At 46.0% G+C, this 18,195-nt stretch overlaps 1 protein-coding gene across 3 annotated transcripts in view; it reads right to left on the bottom strand.

Moving 5' to 3' along the window:
• The window catches only part of NR4A3 (nuclear receptor subfamily 4 group A member 3), a 29,730-nt gene extending 11,773 nt beyond the window's left edge, over positions 1–17,957 (bottom strand). Inside the window, exons 1-8 of one of the 3 annotated variants that reach the window (XM_076330133.1) lie at positions 17,582–17,957; positions 16,195–16,416; positions 14,864–15,019; positions 11,317–12,203; positions 8,969–9,098; positions 7,853–8,025; positions 2,269–2,468; positions 888–1,066 (exon numbers count right to left, since the gene is read on the bottom strand). In XM_076330133.1, the coding sequence (XP_076186248.1) occupies positions 888–1,066; positions 2,269–2,468; positions 7,853–8,025; positions 8,969–9,098; positions 11,317–12,203; positions 14,864–15,019; positions 16,195–16,225 (1,756 nt within the window). In that variant the 5' untranslated portion in view covers positions 16,226–16,416; positions 17,582–17,957. Of the gene's footprint in view, positions 1–887; positions 1,067–2,268; positions 2,469–7,852; positions 8,026–8,968; positions 9,099–11,316; positions 12,204–14,863; positions 15,020–16,145; positions 16,162–16,194; positions 16,417–17,581 lie in introns of those variants that run through there. The other 2 variants (XM_076330134.1, XM_076330135.1) reach the window with 2 other exon arrangements.
• Between the last annotated feature and the right edge of the window lie 238 nt (positions 17,958–18,195).

The raw sequence follows: 18,195 nt of genomic DNA, 5'->3' as shown, positions 1-18,195 counted from the left end.
CTTTTATACTACCAGCTTTTCTGAAATGAGTGTGAGGCTCTCGGTAGAGATGACTGCTGCTCTGACTTCTGCTGTATGGTTGTCAGACACCCTTACTCCTAACCCTTCCTGCTTCCATCAGCCATGCCTCTTCAATTCCAAGAAGCCCAAGGTATGCAGTGTGTACTTCAAGGAGCTTTGTTGTTTCAGGAATGAGAAAATTACACTTTATAAGGTCATGCTCCCCTGTTTTGTACTTACTGGCCAGACTTGGCAGATTCTGACATTAGTTTCCTGCTGTTCGCCCCAGCAGGCAGAAGGGGTGATATGGTCACATGCACACCCAAAAGCTTTTGTACAACTGCAGAAGAGGATATTTTTCTTACTATTCTCCAACTTTCCCTCTCAAAAAAGCAGTACATGGAATATCTACAGCAGCTTGGCTACCAAAAGCAGCCTGCCTGCCCTCGTGAAGCACTTTCTGGTCTAGCTATCTTGCTGAGAGGTGAGTTATACTAGCTGTATGGCTTCTAGCTCTTGAGCTACCCTTATATTAGTATTCCCACACAGGAGACCTAGCTCTGGTCATGTCATTAGGCTTTTCTGTGAATTCAGCAAGTATTTTGAATGTTTTTGTAGGAGCTACACAATTTGCTTGGAAGCAGCTTGCTGTTTAGAGACTATTCCAAGAAAACAATGAAACCATGAAGAAACAGAGGGTTAGATTACATTTTAACAGGGGTATCTGATGGCCTAATGTTAGTCCACAATTTTGGTATGGTCATTACAATGCTTAAAAATCATACTCACTTTACCCTGAATATAGCTAAGTTAACTGAAATTGCTTGAATCTGCATTAAAGCAAAGCACTAGAGTCTGAAGCTTTCTATTAACAAAGGAGCACTTACCTGTAATCATAGTTAGAGCTGATAAACTTGCTAAGGCTGGGATATCAAGGTTAAGGCTCTTTAAGTTTAAGGAAAAGTCTTTAATAGAGTCGAGCCACTCCCCAAATCCACGAAGGCACTGAAGTCTATGAAGCACAAGTCCATTGCAGAATACAAACTTATCCTCAGCAGTATCAGACCTCGAATAAAAATAATTGAAAAAAATTAGAAATGCATTTTCTACTTTACAGCAAAATGCATAACCAGTATTGAAGTGTCTGTCATTTAAAATCCAAGGCATATTATCCTGAGACATATGTGGGCATTCACGTTTGACAATACGTTTCTCCCTTGGGGCCAAAGTACAACAAACAAGCTTCTATGATTGCTTACTTGGTAGAGTTATAAGCCTGAGGTTAGCTGTAGCATGTGGTGTAGACTGTCTAATTAGTTAAGATTTTGGTCCTGCCCAAAGGCATAAACAGAGAAGACATTTTACATTAAATACTGTATGTTTGAACCAAAGGAATACTAAGTGAGTGCATTTTGAAATACAAAGCTAATAAAAACTGGAGAAAGAAGAGATTCTGCATCGCTCAGCATTTACTTCATCTCATCTGCATTTTTCATATTGTAAAAATTGATAAGGAAAGAACAATGGAAAATACATGCAATAATGCACCACAATACACATAACATCATAAACACTTTTATGTGAAAACCTGTCTGTAAGAGAGACGTTACAGCCAAGCTCTCCCCCCCTCCCTATGGCAAATATTCCTGTTAAAAACCACATGCGAAGGTCATTTTCAACCTAAAGAAACAAGGGTATAATTCAGATCACCAGTTTGGAATTTCCCCAGTCCCTGAAAGTGTTTTTGGTAAAGTGTCTTAACTAGTGCCAGACTGACAAATAGCATCTCACTTTATTAAATGACTTGGTATTAAGAAGAAAAACAATCTGAACAAGATTTTAAAGCTTCTTCATCCCTTTCAAAAACAGACAACCAAGATGTGCATGCGCAAAAGAAGGGGGAAAAGGAAAAAGCTTTCATACTGAAGGTGCTTTTCTATAGTTTATGCTGATGAGTATGAAGCAAACTTGCTCAAATGGTACCTGAAGATCAATTTCAATTACTATGGAAGAAGAGGATGGGGTATATCAAATAAAAAGCAGCACATTAGAGAGACCTATTCTCTCTTTTTAAATCAGTTTCTTGTTTTTTCTGCAGCGTAAAACAAATTAAACACCATATCCTGTGGATTCAGACATTGCTGATGTTTTGTGGGTTTTTTTGGTACAATTGACAATGTTCAAAGATAGCGCCATATTTATTCCTTAAAAATATTTAGGTGGATGATTTTTCACATCAGCTTAAGAGGAAATGAAATAAATAGTTACCTGATGGAGAGTCTTAGTACAAACAGCTCCAAAAAAGCTGATTCTATGAGTAATGTCTGATCTTCTTTTGGGAGGTCAGTAAATCCTGGGATTTTTTCTGCCCAGCCTCTAGTTATGTCAATGGAGGCAGTCAGAAGATTATAGAACTGTTGTACATGTTCTGCATCTGTGCCTGCGGCAGCCTGATCAGTGGAACAGTACTAAAATGAAAGCCACAGAAAGCAACGTTATATGCATTTAAGGGCATTCTGTGAAACATACGGCGTTACCTGCCCGACAACATTTCCTTCTGTGGCAAAGCTGGTATTATTATCAAAGGCATAATAAGTAGGTCTACATCTATCTACCTATTTGGCTACCTACAGGCGTTTTACTGTTCAGAGGTATATTGCAAAAATATTTCCACACGTATAGAAATTGTTTAAAATTTATAAATAAAATATAATACTTATCACAGTTTACAAGTACCTATACGCTGTTAGTAAACAGAAACAGAAACCTGGTGGGTAGGATAATTTCCATCACACTAGAAGAGGAATACTATTTAACTTACTACAATTAAACTCTTTTCCCATTGATGAATTTGTCTCAGTATGTCCAAAATGCAGATTTCTTCCAAAACCTCTCAAACTGCATTTTATCTGACAGTGATGGAGACACGTATGATAAATCATCTTTTATCTGACACATGCAGCATTGCTTCATTTGAATACAGAATTGGCTCAAAGTAAAACAGCTGCCCCGTATCACCTCTTATCCTTCAAATAGAAGCATTTAAGGTTCAGGAGATCCTATTATCCTGCTGATGCGGCCATAACTCTTCCAGACAACCGCTCGACAGGCTCAGCTTCTCAGCTTCCCCGTGACCTTCTGACAGCTCCCTCCCTGCTGTCTCCTACTTCCTCACCAGTGGATCCCTGTCACTCCCACAACACTGCTCGCTCTCTCGGCAGAAAATACAACAGGAGCTTTTGTGGCTTAGTCCGATTCTGTGCTTGGAAAGTGCTGCTGCTTTTCTGAACAGGAACTGAATGATTTGGGATTTATTGTAACAGCTTCCTCCCCATCAGGCATCTTGCGGGTTATTTCTGGGAGAGACTTCATAACCACTCGCTCTCTGGGACTCAGCCAAGGAAAGGTTGGGGTGGTCTCCATGGCTGAAAGAAGCGTGCACGCCCTTTGGAAATGACTTTCCACATTCAGATAGGGCTTGAGTCTGTCAGCCTAAAGGTCTCCCTAGCAACTTCCCAAGCCAGAGTGGAAGCAGAAAGACCCACATCTCTTTCCCGATCGGTAACAGCGGGCTGGCAGCCTGGGAGGACCTTATTACAGGCGTGCCACTTGGGCTGCAGGTATCACCCAAGTTGCTTACTGCAACCCAAAAGTCACCTCTGTGCAGGAAAGAGAGAGTGGGGCAGTAAGCAGAACTTCTTGGGCAGGTGTCCTGTTCTCTGCCTGTCCCAGTTGGAGCTGGTTGCTGTCGGTAAGTAAGGGATGAAGGACACGGCGTCAGAGTTGCTGATTAATTGGAGAACCATAGCAATCCTAGAGACCTCTGGCTGTATCTGGGGTACCGGCACTAGCCCTGAATGACTCTGTTCTGCTTACCCAACACTAACTACATGAGTTTCTCATGGTAAGCTCCAACTCACAGCCATAGTCAGCTAGTGAAACATGTGCAATGCCTCTGATAAAGTTCCCAAATTCTGCCCCAGCTACTCTGAAGGATCCTGTGACAGTGAAGCAAGTAGAGGCCAAAATACAGAGAGGATGGGGAGCAGCGGTAGAAAAATCTGTATGCTGCACCATTTACGTGTTCAGTCCCCCATCTGAATGGAGCAGTTGAGGATGCTCAAGCAGCATGAAATAACTACTCCTGGCACTGGACTGCAGCAAGATGCGCCGGGGTGGTTAGTGGGTAGAAAAAGATTGTATGCTTTTTCAGAGACCTTGCATGTTCTGGACCCTCTTAAAATGAAGCTGTGGAGAAAGCTAAGACAGTGTGAGTGTGAGTAGACGGGCTTTTGCCATTCATGGCCTTCAGCTCCTGAAGACTCTGGGAGATACGCTTTGCTGCGCACGGGCTGAGCTATGACTCTTCCTTTCTACACAGGGAAATGGAAAAGGCTGATGGAAACTCCTGCCTCACCACAGGTACCGTTAAGGCAAGACACATTCTTGATCCTTTGATCAGTGAAGAGGAAGGAAAAGAAAAGGAAAAGAAAGAAGATACTACCCTAAGTTCATTCTAAATATAACTCATCACAAGTCAGCGTAATTATGCCAGGTATTAATTTGCTCCCAATATTTATAAAACATTCCTTTGGCAAAAGTAAGGCAAAGTTTTAACATTTTCTAATGAAGCTGAACGAAGCTGCATTATGTCACATAACTATGAATGCTACAGTACGGTATACCCCACGTGGGACACTTAATTGAATGAAATGCATCTAAAAAAATTGTAACCTGTATTTGTTGTTTTAGTTTAGCCCATGAGACCAATTTTAGAAGAAAGATAAAAAATTATATGGAATTGTACAATTTTTAGCTGCAAAGAGTTAGCACTTACAAAGAATAGCTGAAATAAAATATTATTTACTTGTAACAGACTTGTGAGTATATAAGTAACCATAAACAATAGATATGGTTCTGTTTTATGCACCAAAATCTGTGTTTTTTTCCATTATTATTTCATTGAGAAGAGGTGATATTTGACCTTACTTCTGACCAAGACAGCTGGTAAGCTTGCCCTTGGTCAGGAGGCCATGGTACGGAAGGGCTCCAATATGTATTTCTTAACCTGCCTTGTGCAAACTGGAGGCACGCCGGGAGAAAGCCAGAAGACAAAGCTCTGCCTTACTCCCTTCCTCAGAGCTCCTTTGGGAATTAAATGAAACCCGACTGCTACTCAAGGAGGGGGTTACACGTGTAGCAAGCAACATTAACTTCTATGGTATATCTAAAGAGATGTGGAAAGCCTGATGATGGGGAGCCTGATAGCTCTATCCTTTGTCTGCTTTCATCAGACCTTCATCAACTGCTACAGCTGCAAAAGCCTAACAATAACTTCTCTGCACAGAGGAGAAGCAATGCCTGTTTTTCCAAAAGCCCCAATATTTGCTTCATTTTTGGCTGGGGAAGGGGGGGGATTATTACCTAAATCCTGCACTCTCCCTCCAACAAGGCAACATTTCTATTTAAGTTGGTGGCTATTCTGCATGAATAAGGATGGCAAAATATAGGGTCTGTTTCTCATCTCACTTACTTAGAAGTGTAAACTCGGTGGAATTGTACCAGTAAAACAGGTGTGAGACCAGACTTCGGCCCCTGGCCTTTAAGGAGTTCATAAACCAAATTATCTTCCTAGCAATTGCTTTTTGAAACCCAGTACCTAAATATACCGCTGCTGTGGACTGGTAAGTTAAAACCAGTGCCGAAATGAAAAGTAACCATGTTCTGAACAGAACCGGTTCCAATCTGTTTTGGTTTAAAATTCATAGCTTATATAATTTAGTTTTGGGTTTGGGGGTTGGTTTTTTTTTTTTTTTGTGTGTGTGTGTAGGTTTTTTTGGAGGGAAGGGGTACACATTCCTCTCTGAAACTCTTATCAGTACTTTTAAGATGGTCAAGTCATTACGGCTTGCAAACATGAAGACCATGCTAAACATTAAGGTCGTGACTGTGGAAGTGTTAGGACTGACTCCAAAGCCAAGTTTCCAGATCGACCCATTTGTGGTGCTCAGCAGGGTCACAACCTAACCACACTTGCCGTAAGTTAGTCTTTACAGGTAAAGGACTATTCTTCAAAGGGATTTTTTAGCACTGCAGTGTATTTACTGCATATTTCATTTAGTTGATCTCAGTTTTTACACAGCATTTGTTTCTGATCTTCCTTAGCTTTTCAAAATAAGTATAAAGTTTATGAAAAACATAAAAATCTATTAACTTATTTTAGCATATTTTTGTATTTTCAGTACTACTGAGCATAACAGACTATTATATATTCTATTGTAAAGAAAAACTTGGATATTAATATGTCCTAACAGAAAATCACACTTAATCTTTTAGCTACCAAGACTAAATTAATTTATTGTCAATCATATGCTTCCTGCAATGTCCAACAGAATTACTCAACAATTAGATCTATGGGCTGTTTTCATTAAAAGAGAAATAATTACTGCAGGACAAAGAAAAAAGTCACATAAAAATACACAGTTTTCATTCAGTTTTTTGTAAGTTCAAAAGAACTTTATAAATAAATAAATAAATAAATACATAAGGTTAGATACTGCTTTCATGGCCTTGGCTGTTACATGCCTGTAATTCTGTGGAACCCAGCAGATTTCTGCCAAAGAGCACAGCTCGTCACACACCTCGGTATTTGCAGAATGACCCCCCAAGACATTCTGGGTAAGTTAAAATACGTGTAAATAAGGCTAATGCATTCTCCCCCTAAAAGGCTGTCAGATACTGAACAGCTAGAGTTTTAATAATAATTTGGAAAATTATATGATTGTATACTTACAGATTAGCTTGAAGAAAAGATGTTACCGCATGCTTAAAATTGCTAAATGATATATGTAAGTATATTCTAAACCAGAATAATGTAATTTTTACATAATTACAATCAAATATGGTTTAGTATTAAATATTACTTAGCAACAAGTGATAAATGGCCAATGTAGATGTTGTCTGAGCACAGCTGTATTTTTTACAGTCTCAGATTTAATCATATTTCATTAAGGGGAAGGAATTTGATCTTGTTTTTCCTTAGCTGTATTTTTTTCTTTTCCTATATCAAGCTGCCTAAAAATGTATTTAACAAGCCATTTCAATGCTGTATTTTAATAACTATAGAACAATTTTTTAAGCTTTCAAAATATTCCATGAATATTTAAATGGTGAATATGATACATTAAAGGACAAGGTTACAAAAATATATAATCTCTGGTAAAGCTTTGCTGAGATAATTTTTTAGAATTTTGATTTTAAAAGGTTTGTTTTACAAATGTGAATTTTACTGAAGAAATATTCATGCTGGGGTATCCAAAGCCAGACCCTGGCCCCATTTAAATAATGGCAAAATTCCTACTGATTTCAATAGAAATGGCCCCATCCATCCAGTGTTACTTTGTGCAACTCTTGTATCTGAATATTAGGGGAGCGCTATTAGATTTTAGGCTTCAGAACCTGGAAATTAAGATACTGGACATATGAGTACTGCTCCTGAGTTTCGTAGATTAATCGATCGTATTGTAATTGCTAATGTTTTGGCAGAGCCTTTTGCAAGAAGAATGCTCTATTTATCCACGCATTTTTGCTTTCACTCACCCATGGAATATACTGCAGATAACTTTGTGATTGAGATCCTCACGATAAATAGTTACTAACACTAATTTCTACTGCACCTCCTTTCCCCTCATCGTCCACCTACCATGAAAAGACATGGCTGGCTGGACAAATTTCTACCCTCATCCAAATTTCACATTTAATTTCATTTTAGCAAACTGGCTGGTAAGTAGAAATGCAGTTCACAAATCATTTCTACGTGGAAAACAAACAGACAAAGAAAAGTGAGACATACTCTTGAATAGTCAAGCTCCCTGGGCGTGGAGTCGGTTAAAGCTCGTATGAGGGCGTTCATCATGCTGATGGGAGGAGAAGGCGGGGAGGGCTGAGAGGGTTCTTGCTGTAAGGGGCTCTTTGGTTTGGAAGGCAGCCGACCTCTTCTCCCTTTCAGGCTGTCGGTACGGACAACTAAGTGAAAAAAAAAAGGGTATCAGTTGTGAGGATACCAGCAAACGAGGGATCAGAATGAACACCTGCTTTTCTTATGGTGGCCAGCCCAGCAAAAATAAGAGCATTCTCCAGTTTCAGCACATGCTCTTGATGCAAAGGAACACAAATGATACCAAAATTGTGTCAGACCTATGATTGTAAGCAGCAACATAGCTGCTTACTTAAAGCCCAGCTGTGTTCCTAGTGTTCATGCTTTGTTTGCAGCACATCTACACGCCCGTGTATGTGTGCCCATGTGCACACACACACACAGAGACACTCTACTGCTGAAAGAAAACTGAATGTGAAACACAAATCCTAATGATCCTACTACTGGTGCGCCTTTTAAATGGCAGAGTCGTTCATTCAAAGTAATTTTAGCTTTCTTGAAGCATTTGAAAAAATATGGTCACGCTATATAGGTTATATTATGCATGTTAGTATTTGCAATGGGACTGCTCACACAGTATTACTCACATACTTAAATATTTGCAGAATTGGGACTAATGAGTTGATCCTGTTTCCATTTAAATTAATTGCAAATTTACAATCAGCTTATGGGAACAAGACAAGATCCTATGTCAAAATGCACACAATCCAGCGCAGCCCCCGGTGAGATAACAGGGGGAAGCCAACAGCATTACCGAGCAACGTTCAAAGTTAATAAAGGAGACATTTTGGCCAGTGTCAAATTATCCTCTCGTGACCTTGCTGTTCTCTGGGGTCTAAAGTCTAAATATGATAATATGGGTGAAAAGAAGAAAATCAATACATTATTACACAAATGCACATAATTTGGGGTAAGTTATGAATCCCATCACTGTAAAATTCTTTGTAAAGAGATCCATGTCCACACACACACACAGACATTCATTAAACGTAACATTTCAGTGTCTGGGATAATAATAGCAATAGCCCTTACCTTCTTTAACCATGCCAACACTGAGACACTTCTGAAACCGGCAGTACTGGCATCTGTTACGACGCCTCTTGTCCACTGGACAGTTTTTATTTGCCAGACAAACATATTTTGCATTTTTCTGAACTGTTCTCTGCGAAAATGCAACACAAAAACAGTAAACTGATCGTTTCTTGAACAACTTAGAACCTGACAAAATGTGTTTTAATTACAACATGAAAAGCGACAGTGCAATTCATATAATTAGATAAAATTAATTTCCTAACACACTAGCCTCCAGGAAAAACAATTTTATTAGTGTTAGCTGCTGACAATGAAAATCATCTAGGATTGTTCAGAAGCAAGTCTCTGGAGACAGGCAACTTTGAATGATAAAATCATATCTGAAATTACCAGGTCATCGCATCTACCTTTGGGGATTAGATTATCTCCGCTTTTAATATCCCTTTGGGAACAATTTTCTACTCGGTTCATTCCCTTGATTATTGCTGACCTTATTAAAATAAAATCAAAATGATCTGCGATGTACTTCTCTTGCTATCGCTATTGTTAGTCAAACACCACAATAACTGGTTTGGTTAGCCATTAAAATCATCAGGGAGAAAAATAAAAATACCAGAAACCCCTACAAAATCTGTTTAGTTAAATATTCTGGGAAAGCTAACCTGACCTAGGAAAAAAATAGACAGAATTATCCTGTAGTTATATACATTTAATTAACTCTAAAATGATCTTAAAACTATACAATAAATTTAAAATTTGTAAAAACCTGGTAAGCCTCGGCAGAATGTAACAAATATTGATGCAAAAATGTATTATGTGTTTCCATACTTAAAATCAAAGAGACATCAATAAATAACACAGCACAAAAAAAGACATTAACAGGAAAGATATCAGAACAGGAACAAATTTATCAGCTCAACATTCAATATCAAATCTTTCACTGCAATGAAATTAATGGAAAAATGTTATTTCATAATTTGTGTTCCTTTTCAAATGTACTAAACATAAGAGACACAGCAAATATTGTTCACTGTGCTTTAGAGCTGAAAACTGTTTAATTTTGCAGAATAAGCTCTAGATACTGCTCCCACTCGAGGATATGCTATTGATTTCCACAGTGGCAGGATTTGGCCCGTAAGAGCTGCCTATTTCCAGGTTATTTGTGTTTCCTTTTCTAATTATATTTAAATAACAAATGAGTTTTACAGGAGATGGGTATTTTACCACATAGTAATAATAGTCAAAGGACTATTATTAAGTAACGTTAGCAGCTCTGCATACAATAAAAAAAACTGTTGTAAGCCCTCCCCCTACACACTATTTTTGGACTATTTTTGTTCCCATCGTATCTTCTACCAGAACAGGGGCATGACTGCTATCTTTGCAGGAAGGAATATACCAAATCAACCCCAAACATATCAAATCTTAAACCTGCTGCCCAGAACCATCCCCCTAAAAGTCTGTCCCAAGTTTTTCACTTAAACAAGCTAATCCCAAAAATAATACAGGAATCTGAACTCAGTCTGTTGAAAGAAAATTACGAAGCGCTCAAATCTAAGAGCAAAAAGAGGGTATTCAAATCTGAAAAACATAAGCACGAAGGTTCCACTGAGAAACTGCCATGTGTAAGTTTTTTGTGCTGCTATTCCGCTGCAAAGCCTTCTCCGTTACGGAGCGGGCAGCAGGACCCTGTGCAGTGCCTAGTCACTGCTCTGCAAGCAGCCTTCCGCTGGTGAAGACCCACTGGGCTCCTGAACTGAAGAGTAACGATGAGGCAGCAACCGAATAAAACTAGACGTGCTTGGGTTTGTCCCAAGCACGAAACCAGTTTCATCCTGGCGCCAACCCTACAGCCCTCCTCACCCCAACCGCCCCACGACAACAAATGGCACCCGCTGCAATCAACTAAAATACCAAGTGGACTTTACGATCTCTGAATTTCTTTCCTCACTTAAAAATGAGGTTTAATTGGAACGAGTGACTGAGTAAAACCCAGGTTGGATGTATTCCAGGTGAGTTTCACTACGGAACAAATGCAGTTTATAGCTCAGAGAGGGGTGACCCATGCTCCGTTGAGGGATGCTGGCAGACCGGAGACATAGTTTGCCCAGCTCACTGCCACGGCCCTCCCTCAGCCAAGACTGGCTGATCCTTTTATCCTACAGAGGCCTTGCTTTGGCCTTCTTCAAAAACTTTGGGTGGGTGTCCATCATGCCCTGCCGGGGTGCTCTGAGCTCTAACACAACGCTCCCAAGCCCCCGGGTGAGGACCAGGAGCGTACTGGGGCAGGTAGGGAGGGAGGGGAGGCTGGGGGAAGTGGGGAGGGGAGCAAACCGCAGAGCTCTCACCTTGAAAAAACCCTTGCAGCCCTCGCACGTCCGTACCCCATAGTGCTGGCAGGCGGCATTATCCCCACAGACGGCGCAGGTGCCTTCCCCGGACGAGGAGCTCCTGCTGGGTGGAGATGGGAGGCCGCTGCTGCCGCCACCGCTGCTCTCACCCATCAGGGTGGAGGTGGCTGCATTGAGGCCGAGCGGTGAGAAGGCTAAGGTGGCTGGTCTTTTGGCCAGGTGAAGCCCGTAGGAATGGCTCTCCATGGGTGTCTGGCTGGCGGCGGGCCTGTCGGAGCCCAGGGGCAGGCTCAGGGAGGCAGGGTCGTAGCACATGTGGGTGGCCGTGGCCGGCGTGTGGGGGGGCGAGTGCTTGAAGTGGAAGAGGGGGAAGCGCGGAGGCACGGTCTTCATGGGGGCAGCGTCCATCAGGTGGCCGGGCGGCAGGCAGGTCTGCGTGGGCTGCAGCGGGGACTCGTCCCACAGGCTCTGGTGAGAGGGGAAGCCAGGCGTGGTGGGCGTGGAGGGTGGAGATTGCTTGAAGTACATGGAAGTGCTGGGCATCCCCTCGTCCGTGGAGGGTGGCAGTGAGGGCTGGTACGGGGAGAGCCGGGTGTCTTCCATCTTTATGAGGGGCCTCTGGCCAGAGGAGGCAGATTGCATTTGGTAGAGGCAGGAAGGCTTGAGCTCGTAGCTGCCAGAGTAACCCTCCATAAAGGTGCTGAAGCTGGGAAGGGAGGTGGTGGCAGTGGCAGTGATTTCGGTACTGCTCAGGTCCATGGTCAGCTTGGCATAGTCAGGGTTCATGATCTCCGAGCTGTACTCCGAGCCATACGTGTAGGTCTGAGCTGCATAATTTGAACCGGGTGGTGAAGGACTATACTGCGCTTGCACACAGGGCATATCTGCAAGGGCAAAGGGGAACGTTAACAACGAGCTCAGTGCGCCGAGGCTGCGGCCCAGGCCCTCACAAACTTCTTTCCTAAAAGCTTTCCCACATTTCACGGAGCTCAGTTAGACGCCCGACTCCCACTCTCTCCTGGGCAGGGGACATATAAATTAGCCTCGAGTCTTTGCCTTTCAACAGCCTCGAGTCTTTGTCTTTCAACAAGAAATATGCATCGGGGATCGACTAAGCATTAGGTATTAGGGAGCCTGCTCTCATCTAGTTGCGGGAGCAACTCAAATTTATACTAGTGTCAGTGAGAGAAGAAGCCATCTCAAGCTGCCCTACATCTGCTGCTTAATATACATAGGTGTCAATGAGAATTAGATAAGCAGAATGAAAACAGTTTATGGCTCTAAATCTATCTCTGTATGCATGCAACCGTGCCATAAAATTTTCATGAAAGGTAAACGAGATTATCAAATGCATATTAAAAATGGTATTTATGTTAAAAGAAACAGCATCTGCAGTGCATGTCAGAGGAATGACTCAAATCACAGCGTTTGCTACTTAGGACTTGCAAACACTAATTTTACTTACCCAACTCTGGGCCTTTGAAGTGTATTTCTGGTCAGCTAATAATTTAAGGTTGCTGTCTAACTAGTAGTTTTAAGGTTTATCTGTGGTAGAACATTCTCATAAAAAAAGTGGGTGGTACAACATATCCCTAAATTTGCAAACATGTAAGAGAAAAAGTACGTGGTATCTCTGTTTCTGTTTTTATAGGAAAGCAAGGTTGAGGCTGCTAGTCTAATTGTTCTTATCCATTAGCCATAAAAGTTAATGTGGTTCACCGATAGCTGGGATGGTTGAAGCAACACCGTGCCTGGCTATAAAGATTTTTTTTTTTTTTTTTTTTTACATTTCCTACTAGTCTGCTGTTTCCTTTGTTGCTCTCATGAAATAATGGACCCAATTCTGCAATCGATTTGAGGCTTGCCCGACTAAACACTGTGGGATTCTAGCCCAATATTTGCAACCCAAACTAAAAGTGCGTGGTGTATTTCGGTTCCACAGCAGAGGAATAAAATGCATCAATTAGTATACATTCTCTTGTAAAGAGAAAAGAAAAGTAAATATGGAAAAAATGTGTATCAAGATTAAGTGCAGTTCATCTCTTCTTAATCATGGTAATTTATATTGCAAAAACACTTGAGAAACATTTCATACTAAAAAAACAGCTGCCTTGAAAATAATGGGGTTTTCCTCAGCATTTTAATAACTCCCTTCACTTATAATTTTAAAATATTCACTTGAGCCTGGCATGCAGGAATCCAAATAATTTGTGTTAAATCAACTTTTAATTCTTTCCTGCCCGCTTTGCAGATAAACATATTTAAACTAAGCACCAGATTTCAATTATTGTACTGTCACAAACCATTCAGATCTTTCTTCTTCTCGAGAAAACATTAAAAACTAAGAAAAAAATAGTGCTGTTTTCTGAAATTAAGACCTTCCTGCCTGCCTGTAAATCCAAATGCTTAAAGAAAAAAGCAGGACAACCCTTTCACAAGCCTTGCCTCCCAATGTTATTTATGTATTTTTCTACCGTTCTCTTTTTTCCCTATCAATTTCTGTCCATGCCATTCCACGCACACACATTTCATGGCAAGTCCCATTACTATCATTTGTTAGTTTAAGGACCGTCTGTTAAAACGTAGTGATCAGTGCTTAATCAAATAAAAAGGGAAAGAAATTCCTTCCATGCACCTCCACTGAGAACTGACCGAGGAACACAACTGAATGAGCGGACAGATAGTGTCACAAGTGGATGTGTTGATACACAGCCCCGTGAAGGAAAAAGGCTTTTTTGCTCGCTCAGAAAATGAGCAGGAGTTCAGGGAAACAGATCGTTACACTTTTTTTTCCTGCTTTTTTCTGAGCATAACAAGGTTATGTCACTGAATTCCGTGCAAAGCAGAGTAAGAAAACAGAAGTCTAAAATAAGTCCGACCTGAGGACAGAAAAAATATCGCTAACCTAAAGGTCTGGTCTCTCCTGGCACTGCGGGACTCCTCCTACCTCGTCCTTTGCCAGCGCACTTGACTGGCTAATTCTAACCCCTACTTTTCCACTTAGGGCACCAGTATTAATTACCCTGCAAAGTAAATAACCTGGGATTTTTTCTTCTTTACCCAACAATATTAAAAGAAAGCCCCACAGGAGGCGCATTGAAGAACAACCTGTCATCAAAGCCCAAATGAATGGGTAAAAAAATCAGGGTAGGGACATTCAGAGCTATTACCTTATTATTCTGCTATCTCTGCAGGAGCTTGACATAAGGGATGCCCAGTTTAACGCCAAGCGAGCCGCGCTCCTCACAGGGACACTAACATCCCACCCGTTTTCCCCTTAAATCCGGCCCGTCTTTGGCTGGGGGCTCGCAACCCCCATGTGCCCAGGCACGGCATCTCTAAAAGGCCTGTGAAACGCGGGCGCTGCCCAGATCCTTTTGGGATTTAAACACTCCGCGGCCCCGGTACGAGACGTCGGGGACCGATGATGCCAAAGGGATTTGGGAAGGGCAGGGGCCGAGGCAGGAGCTCTCGCACCCCCTCCTCCTCCTCCTCCTCTCCCGGGAGGAGCCGGGCCGCCCGGCCCCGGGGAGCAGCAGCTTACCTGGCGGGTATCTTGCGCGCTGAATGGTGGGGCTGGAGGTGCGGACGGAGGCGGCGGGCGGCGGCGGCGGCGGCGAGGTGGGTGCCGGCTGGGACCTCTCTGCGGAGGCGGGTCTGGGGCCTGGCCTCGGCGGGGGGCGCTCTTCCGACCCGGGCTCTGTCCGCCGGCGGCGGGAGGAGAAGGCAGAGTCAGGGGGCGGCGGTGCCCAGCGGGGCAGAGGGGAGCCCCCCCCCCCCACGCCTCCCCCCACGGCGGAGCGCCTCGGGGGGACGGCGGCGGACCTTCCCCCACCCTCGCACGGCAAACCCCCGCCTCGCCCCACGGGTGGGAAGGGGGAGCCGGACGGGGAGCGCGTTTCTGCCAGCTCCCGCTCCCTCGCCGCACAAAAAGCAGAAAGCACCCGGCTGGGACAACGGAGCCGCCGGTTTGTTCTCCGAGCGAGGAGCCCGGGGAAGGCAAGAGGAGAGCCCCGGGCGGGGTGACTACAACAAGCGGGGCAGCATCCCCGTGCGTCCACTTCCCCGCGGGAACTTTCTTAGTTTTGGGGGGGAGGCGGCCAGCAGCAGGCTGGAAGTTTCTATGCAAGGTATCGGCCGGACTTGAGGGGTATCCTACCAGCCCGGCTAGCCTGCGGCGTCTCCGGGCCCCGCTCCCCGCGCAGCCCTGCCCCGCGGGACGCCCCGCGGCCACCATCGCGGGCGCGGGGAAGGGAGCGCGGCCCCGCCGCGGCCCCCCGTCCCGGGGGAGCGCTCTGCCCCGGCCCGCCCGGCGCTGCCAGCACGGCCGGGGGCTCCGCGGCAGCGCGGGGGATGCGCGGCGGCGCCGGCCCCTGCCCACGGGAGCCGCTCCGCGGCGGCTCTTTGGCCCGCTCCTCGGTGGTTTTTTTTGCCTTCCTCGCGCCCCCCGCCTTTGATCCCCCTCCCCCCCCCCCCCCCCCAGCTCCTGGGATGTTAAGTGGCTGTCAGCTCATCCCTTTCTCTCCCGAGGGTTTTGTTCCTTCCCGAGCTCCCGCTCGGCGGCTTCCCGCTCGGCGCGGAGCGCCCTAGGGCTCCTCTCCCCCCGCGAGCCGCCGGTTACCTAGAGACACTCGCTGCGCTGTTAACCACGCAACACCCCTCCGGACTGCAGCCGCCCGAGCCAGGAGCGCAGAGCCGTAAGGGCTGTAAATTAGGAGGAAATAACTACCCTTGTCAAAGCTCTTTTCTTCCTCCGTGCACTTTACATTCAGCCCCGAGTGACACCCCTCCCCACCCTGTAATACGAGGAGGAAACCGTGAAATACTCCATTGTGATGGTGACTTCTTCAGGCGAGTTTCGAAACCTTCATTTACCCGGGAGGGACCGCGGAGGGGGAAGCTCCATTGAATTAAAAAGTTTCGAGCTCGATTTCCACCGCCGGTTAGCTCGCGATTTTTTTGGGGGGGATCCCCCCGAGCCGCATGGTCACTCCAGCAAATATCCACGAGCTCGCGTGAGATTCACCTCCGAAGAAACCGTCTGGTCTGGTTTAGTCCATTGTTTTTTACCGGGGCTTGACTCCAGCATACAACGGTCTCCACGGAGGAGAGAAAAATAGGGCGAAGAATGTAATCGAGTGAAGCGGCTTGGATAAAAGTTAGCGATTCATTCCCAAACTTCCCCCCCCCCCCCCCCCCGGAGAAAAAAATCCGATCCCAACACACCAACCCCCCTACAGAAAACAGCGTTTTCCGCCCTTTCCCTGGGAAATATCCTCGCACGGAATCCACCGTCTTCAAAAATTGCGAGTTAAATAACCGCGTTATTAACTAGCCGCGCGAAGGTGAGCCGCATCTCCGCCCGGGACAGAGTATCGCGATAATGCCGTCCCGATAACCGTCCCCCGACATAATATCACAACCCAGCGCCCGCGCTTTCTCGCCTCTTTCCAAGACCGAAACTTCTTTCGCAGCTATTAAGGCAAGAAGGCAAAAGCGGGAGGCGCCGCAGGGGCAGGGAGCGGGGCAGCGGCGGCGCAGCCCAGCCTCCCCGCACCGCGCCACCCGTGCCGGGGCACCGCAGCCCCTCATTACCATTTCTGACCTCCGAAGGGAAAAGCGCACGTTTCCGAGAAGCAGATGCCGGGCAGACGTGCCGAGCAAAGATCCCGTCTCATTTCAATACGTCACATTCCAGCAATTACCTCTTGGGGCGAGCTCTTCGGGGCTGCCGAGGGGGCTGCTGTCTCCCAAAGTGAGATTAGACCAACCTGCCCCGCCGTCCCTATTAGACAGCGCGAACTTGTGCAAACAGAACCACCTATTTCCCAAGCGCAGTTAAAGGAAGAAGACAAATTGCTGCCATTCATCACCGGCGCTGCAAACTCCCCGCCGCCGCCGCCGGCAGCATCATTTCCATGACAACAACTAGCAGAAATACCTTAGTACCACCGGCTCCGGCTCCCGCTCCTCTCAACCACAGCCCTCCCGTTTGCGAGGGGCGGCGGTGCCCCGGGCACGGCGGGGGTTGCTGAGCCGGCGAGGAGGCTCGGAAGCCGGGCGGCAAACGAGCATCCACGGGGGGGTGGGGAGGAGAGGGAAAAGTTTCAGCGAGAGCCCGGCGCGGTAGCGCGTCGGCTGAGCCGCGTCGCCCGCCGCCGGCATCTCCCGAGCATCTACCCCGGCGGCGCAACTTTCACGGAGTGGGGACACGTCGCGTTGTCCCTCTCCCTCGGCCGCTCCCGCTCATTCGTATACGTACTCGGTTGCTGTGGAGGTTCCGTCTTTACATCTAGTTTGTAGGTGCCCGCTTCCTTAAAGGCGCATGTAGGCGCTGTCCAGCGGCAGGACCCGAGACACAAAACCCCGGAGACTCCCGGCGGCTGCAGGTCCGGAGGGTGCGTTATCCCGAGGCATGGAAAAGGATTGCAAAAGCCTGAGGAGCCAGGAGCCCGTCCCCGGGCGGAGGGAGGGAGCGGCCGGGCGGGCGAGGGATGCCGAGCCGCCGCCGCCGCCGCGGTGTGCCTTTGTGCGTGTGCGGCGGGAGCCGGGCCGGGACCTGCGCCCGCGTCCCCGGTGCGAGTGCGAGTGCCCCGGGGTGCGCGTGTGCCTGCGCGGAGAGAGGGGACGGAGGCGCCTCTCTGCGCTGCTCTCCCGCTCCCTCTCTCTGAACGTCATTTATGTGAGAGGAGCCCTAGCGGCCTCTCCATAGAGCGGCTGGAATGCGAAACGTCAATAGTGACGCCATGGGAGCCTGACGCTACTGACCCCCCCCCCCGCCCCAGTGTGTGCGCCGCGCTCCCGCCGCACCGCGCCGTGCCGTGCAGCGCCGAGCCGTGCCGTGCCGTGCCGAGCCGAGCCGTGCCGAGCCGAGCC

Source organism: Aptenodytes patagonicus, chromosome 2 (assembly GCF_965638725.1).
Source record: "Aptenodytes patagonicus chromosome 2, bAptPat1.pri.cur, whole genome shotgun sequence".
NCBI lineage: Eukaryota > Metazoa > Chordata > Aves > Sphenisciformes > Spheniscidae > Aptenodytes > Aptenodytes patagonicus.
The sequence above is the reverse complement of the archived record's forward strand: the minus strand, read 5'-3'. Positions and strand labels throughout refer to the sequence as shown.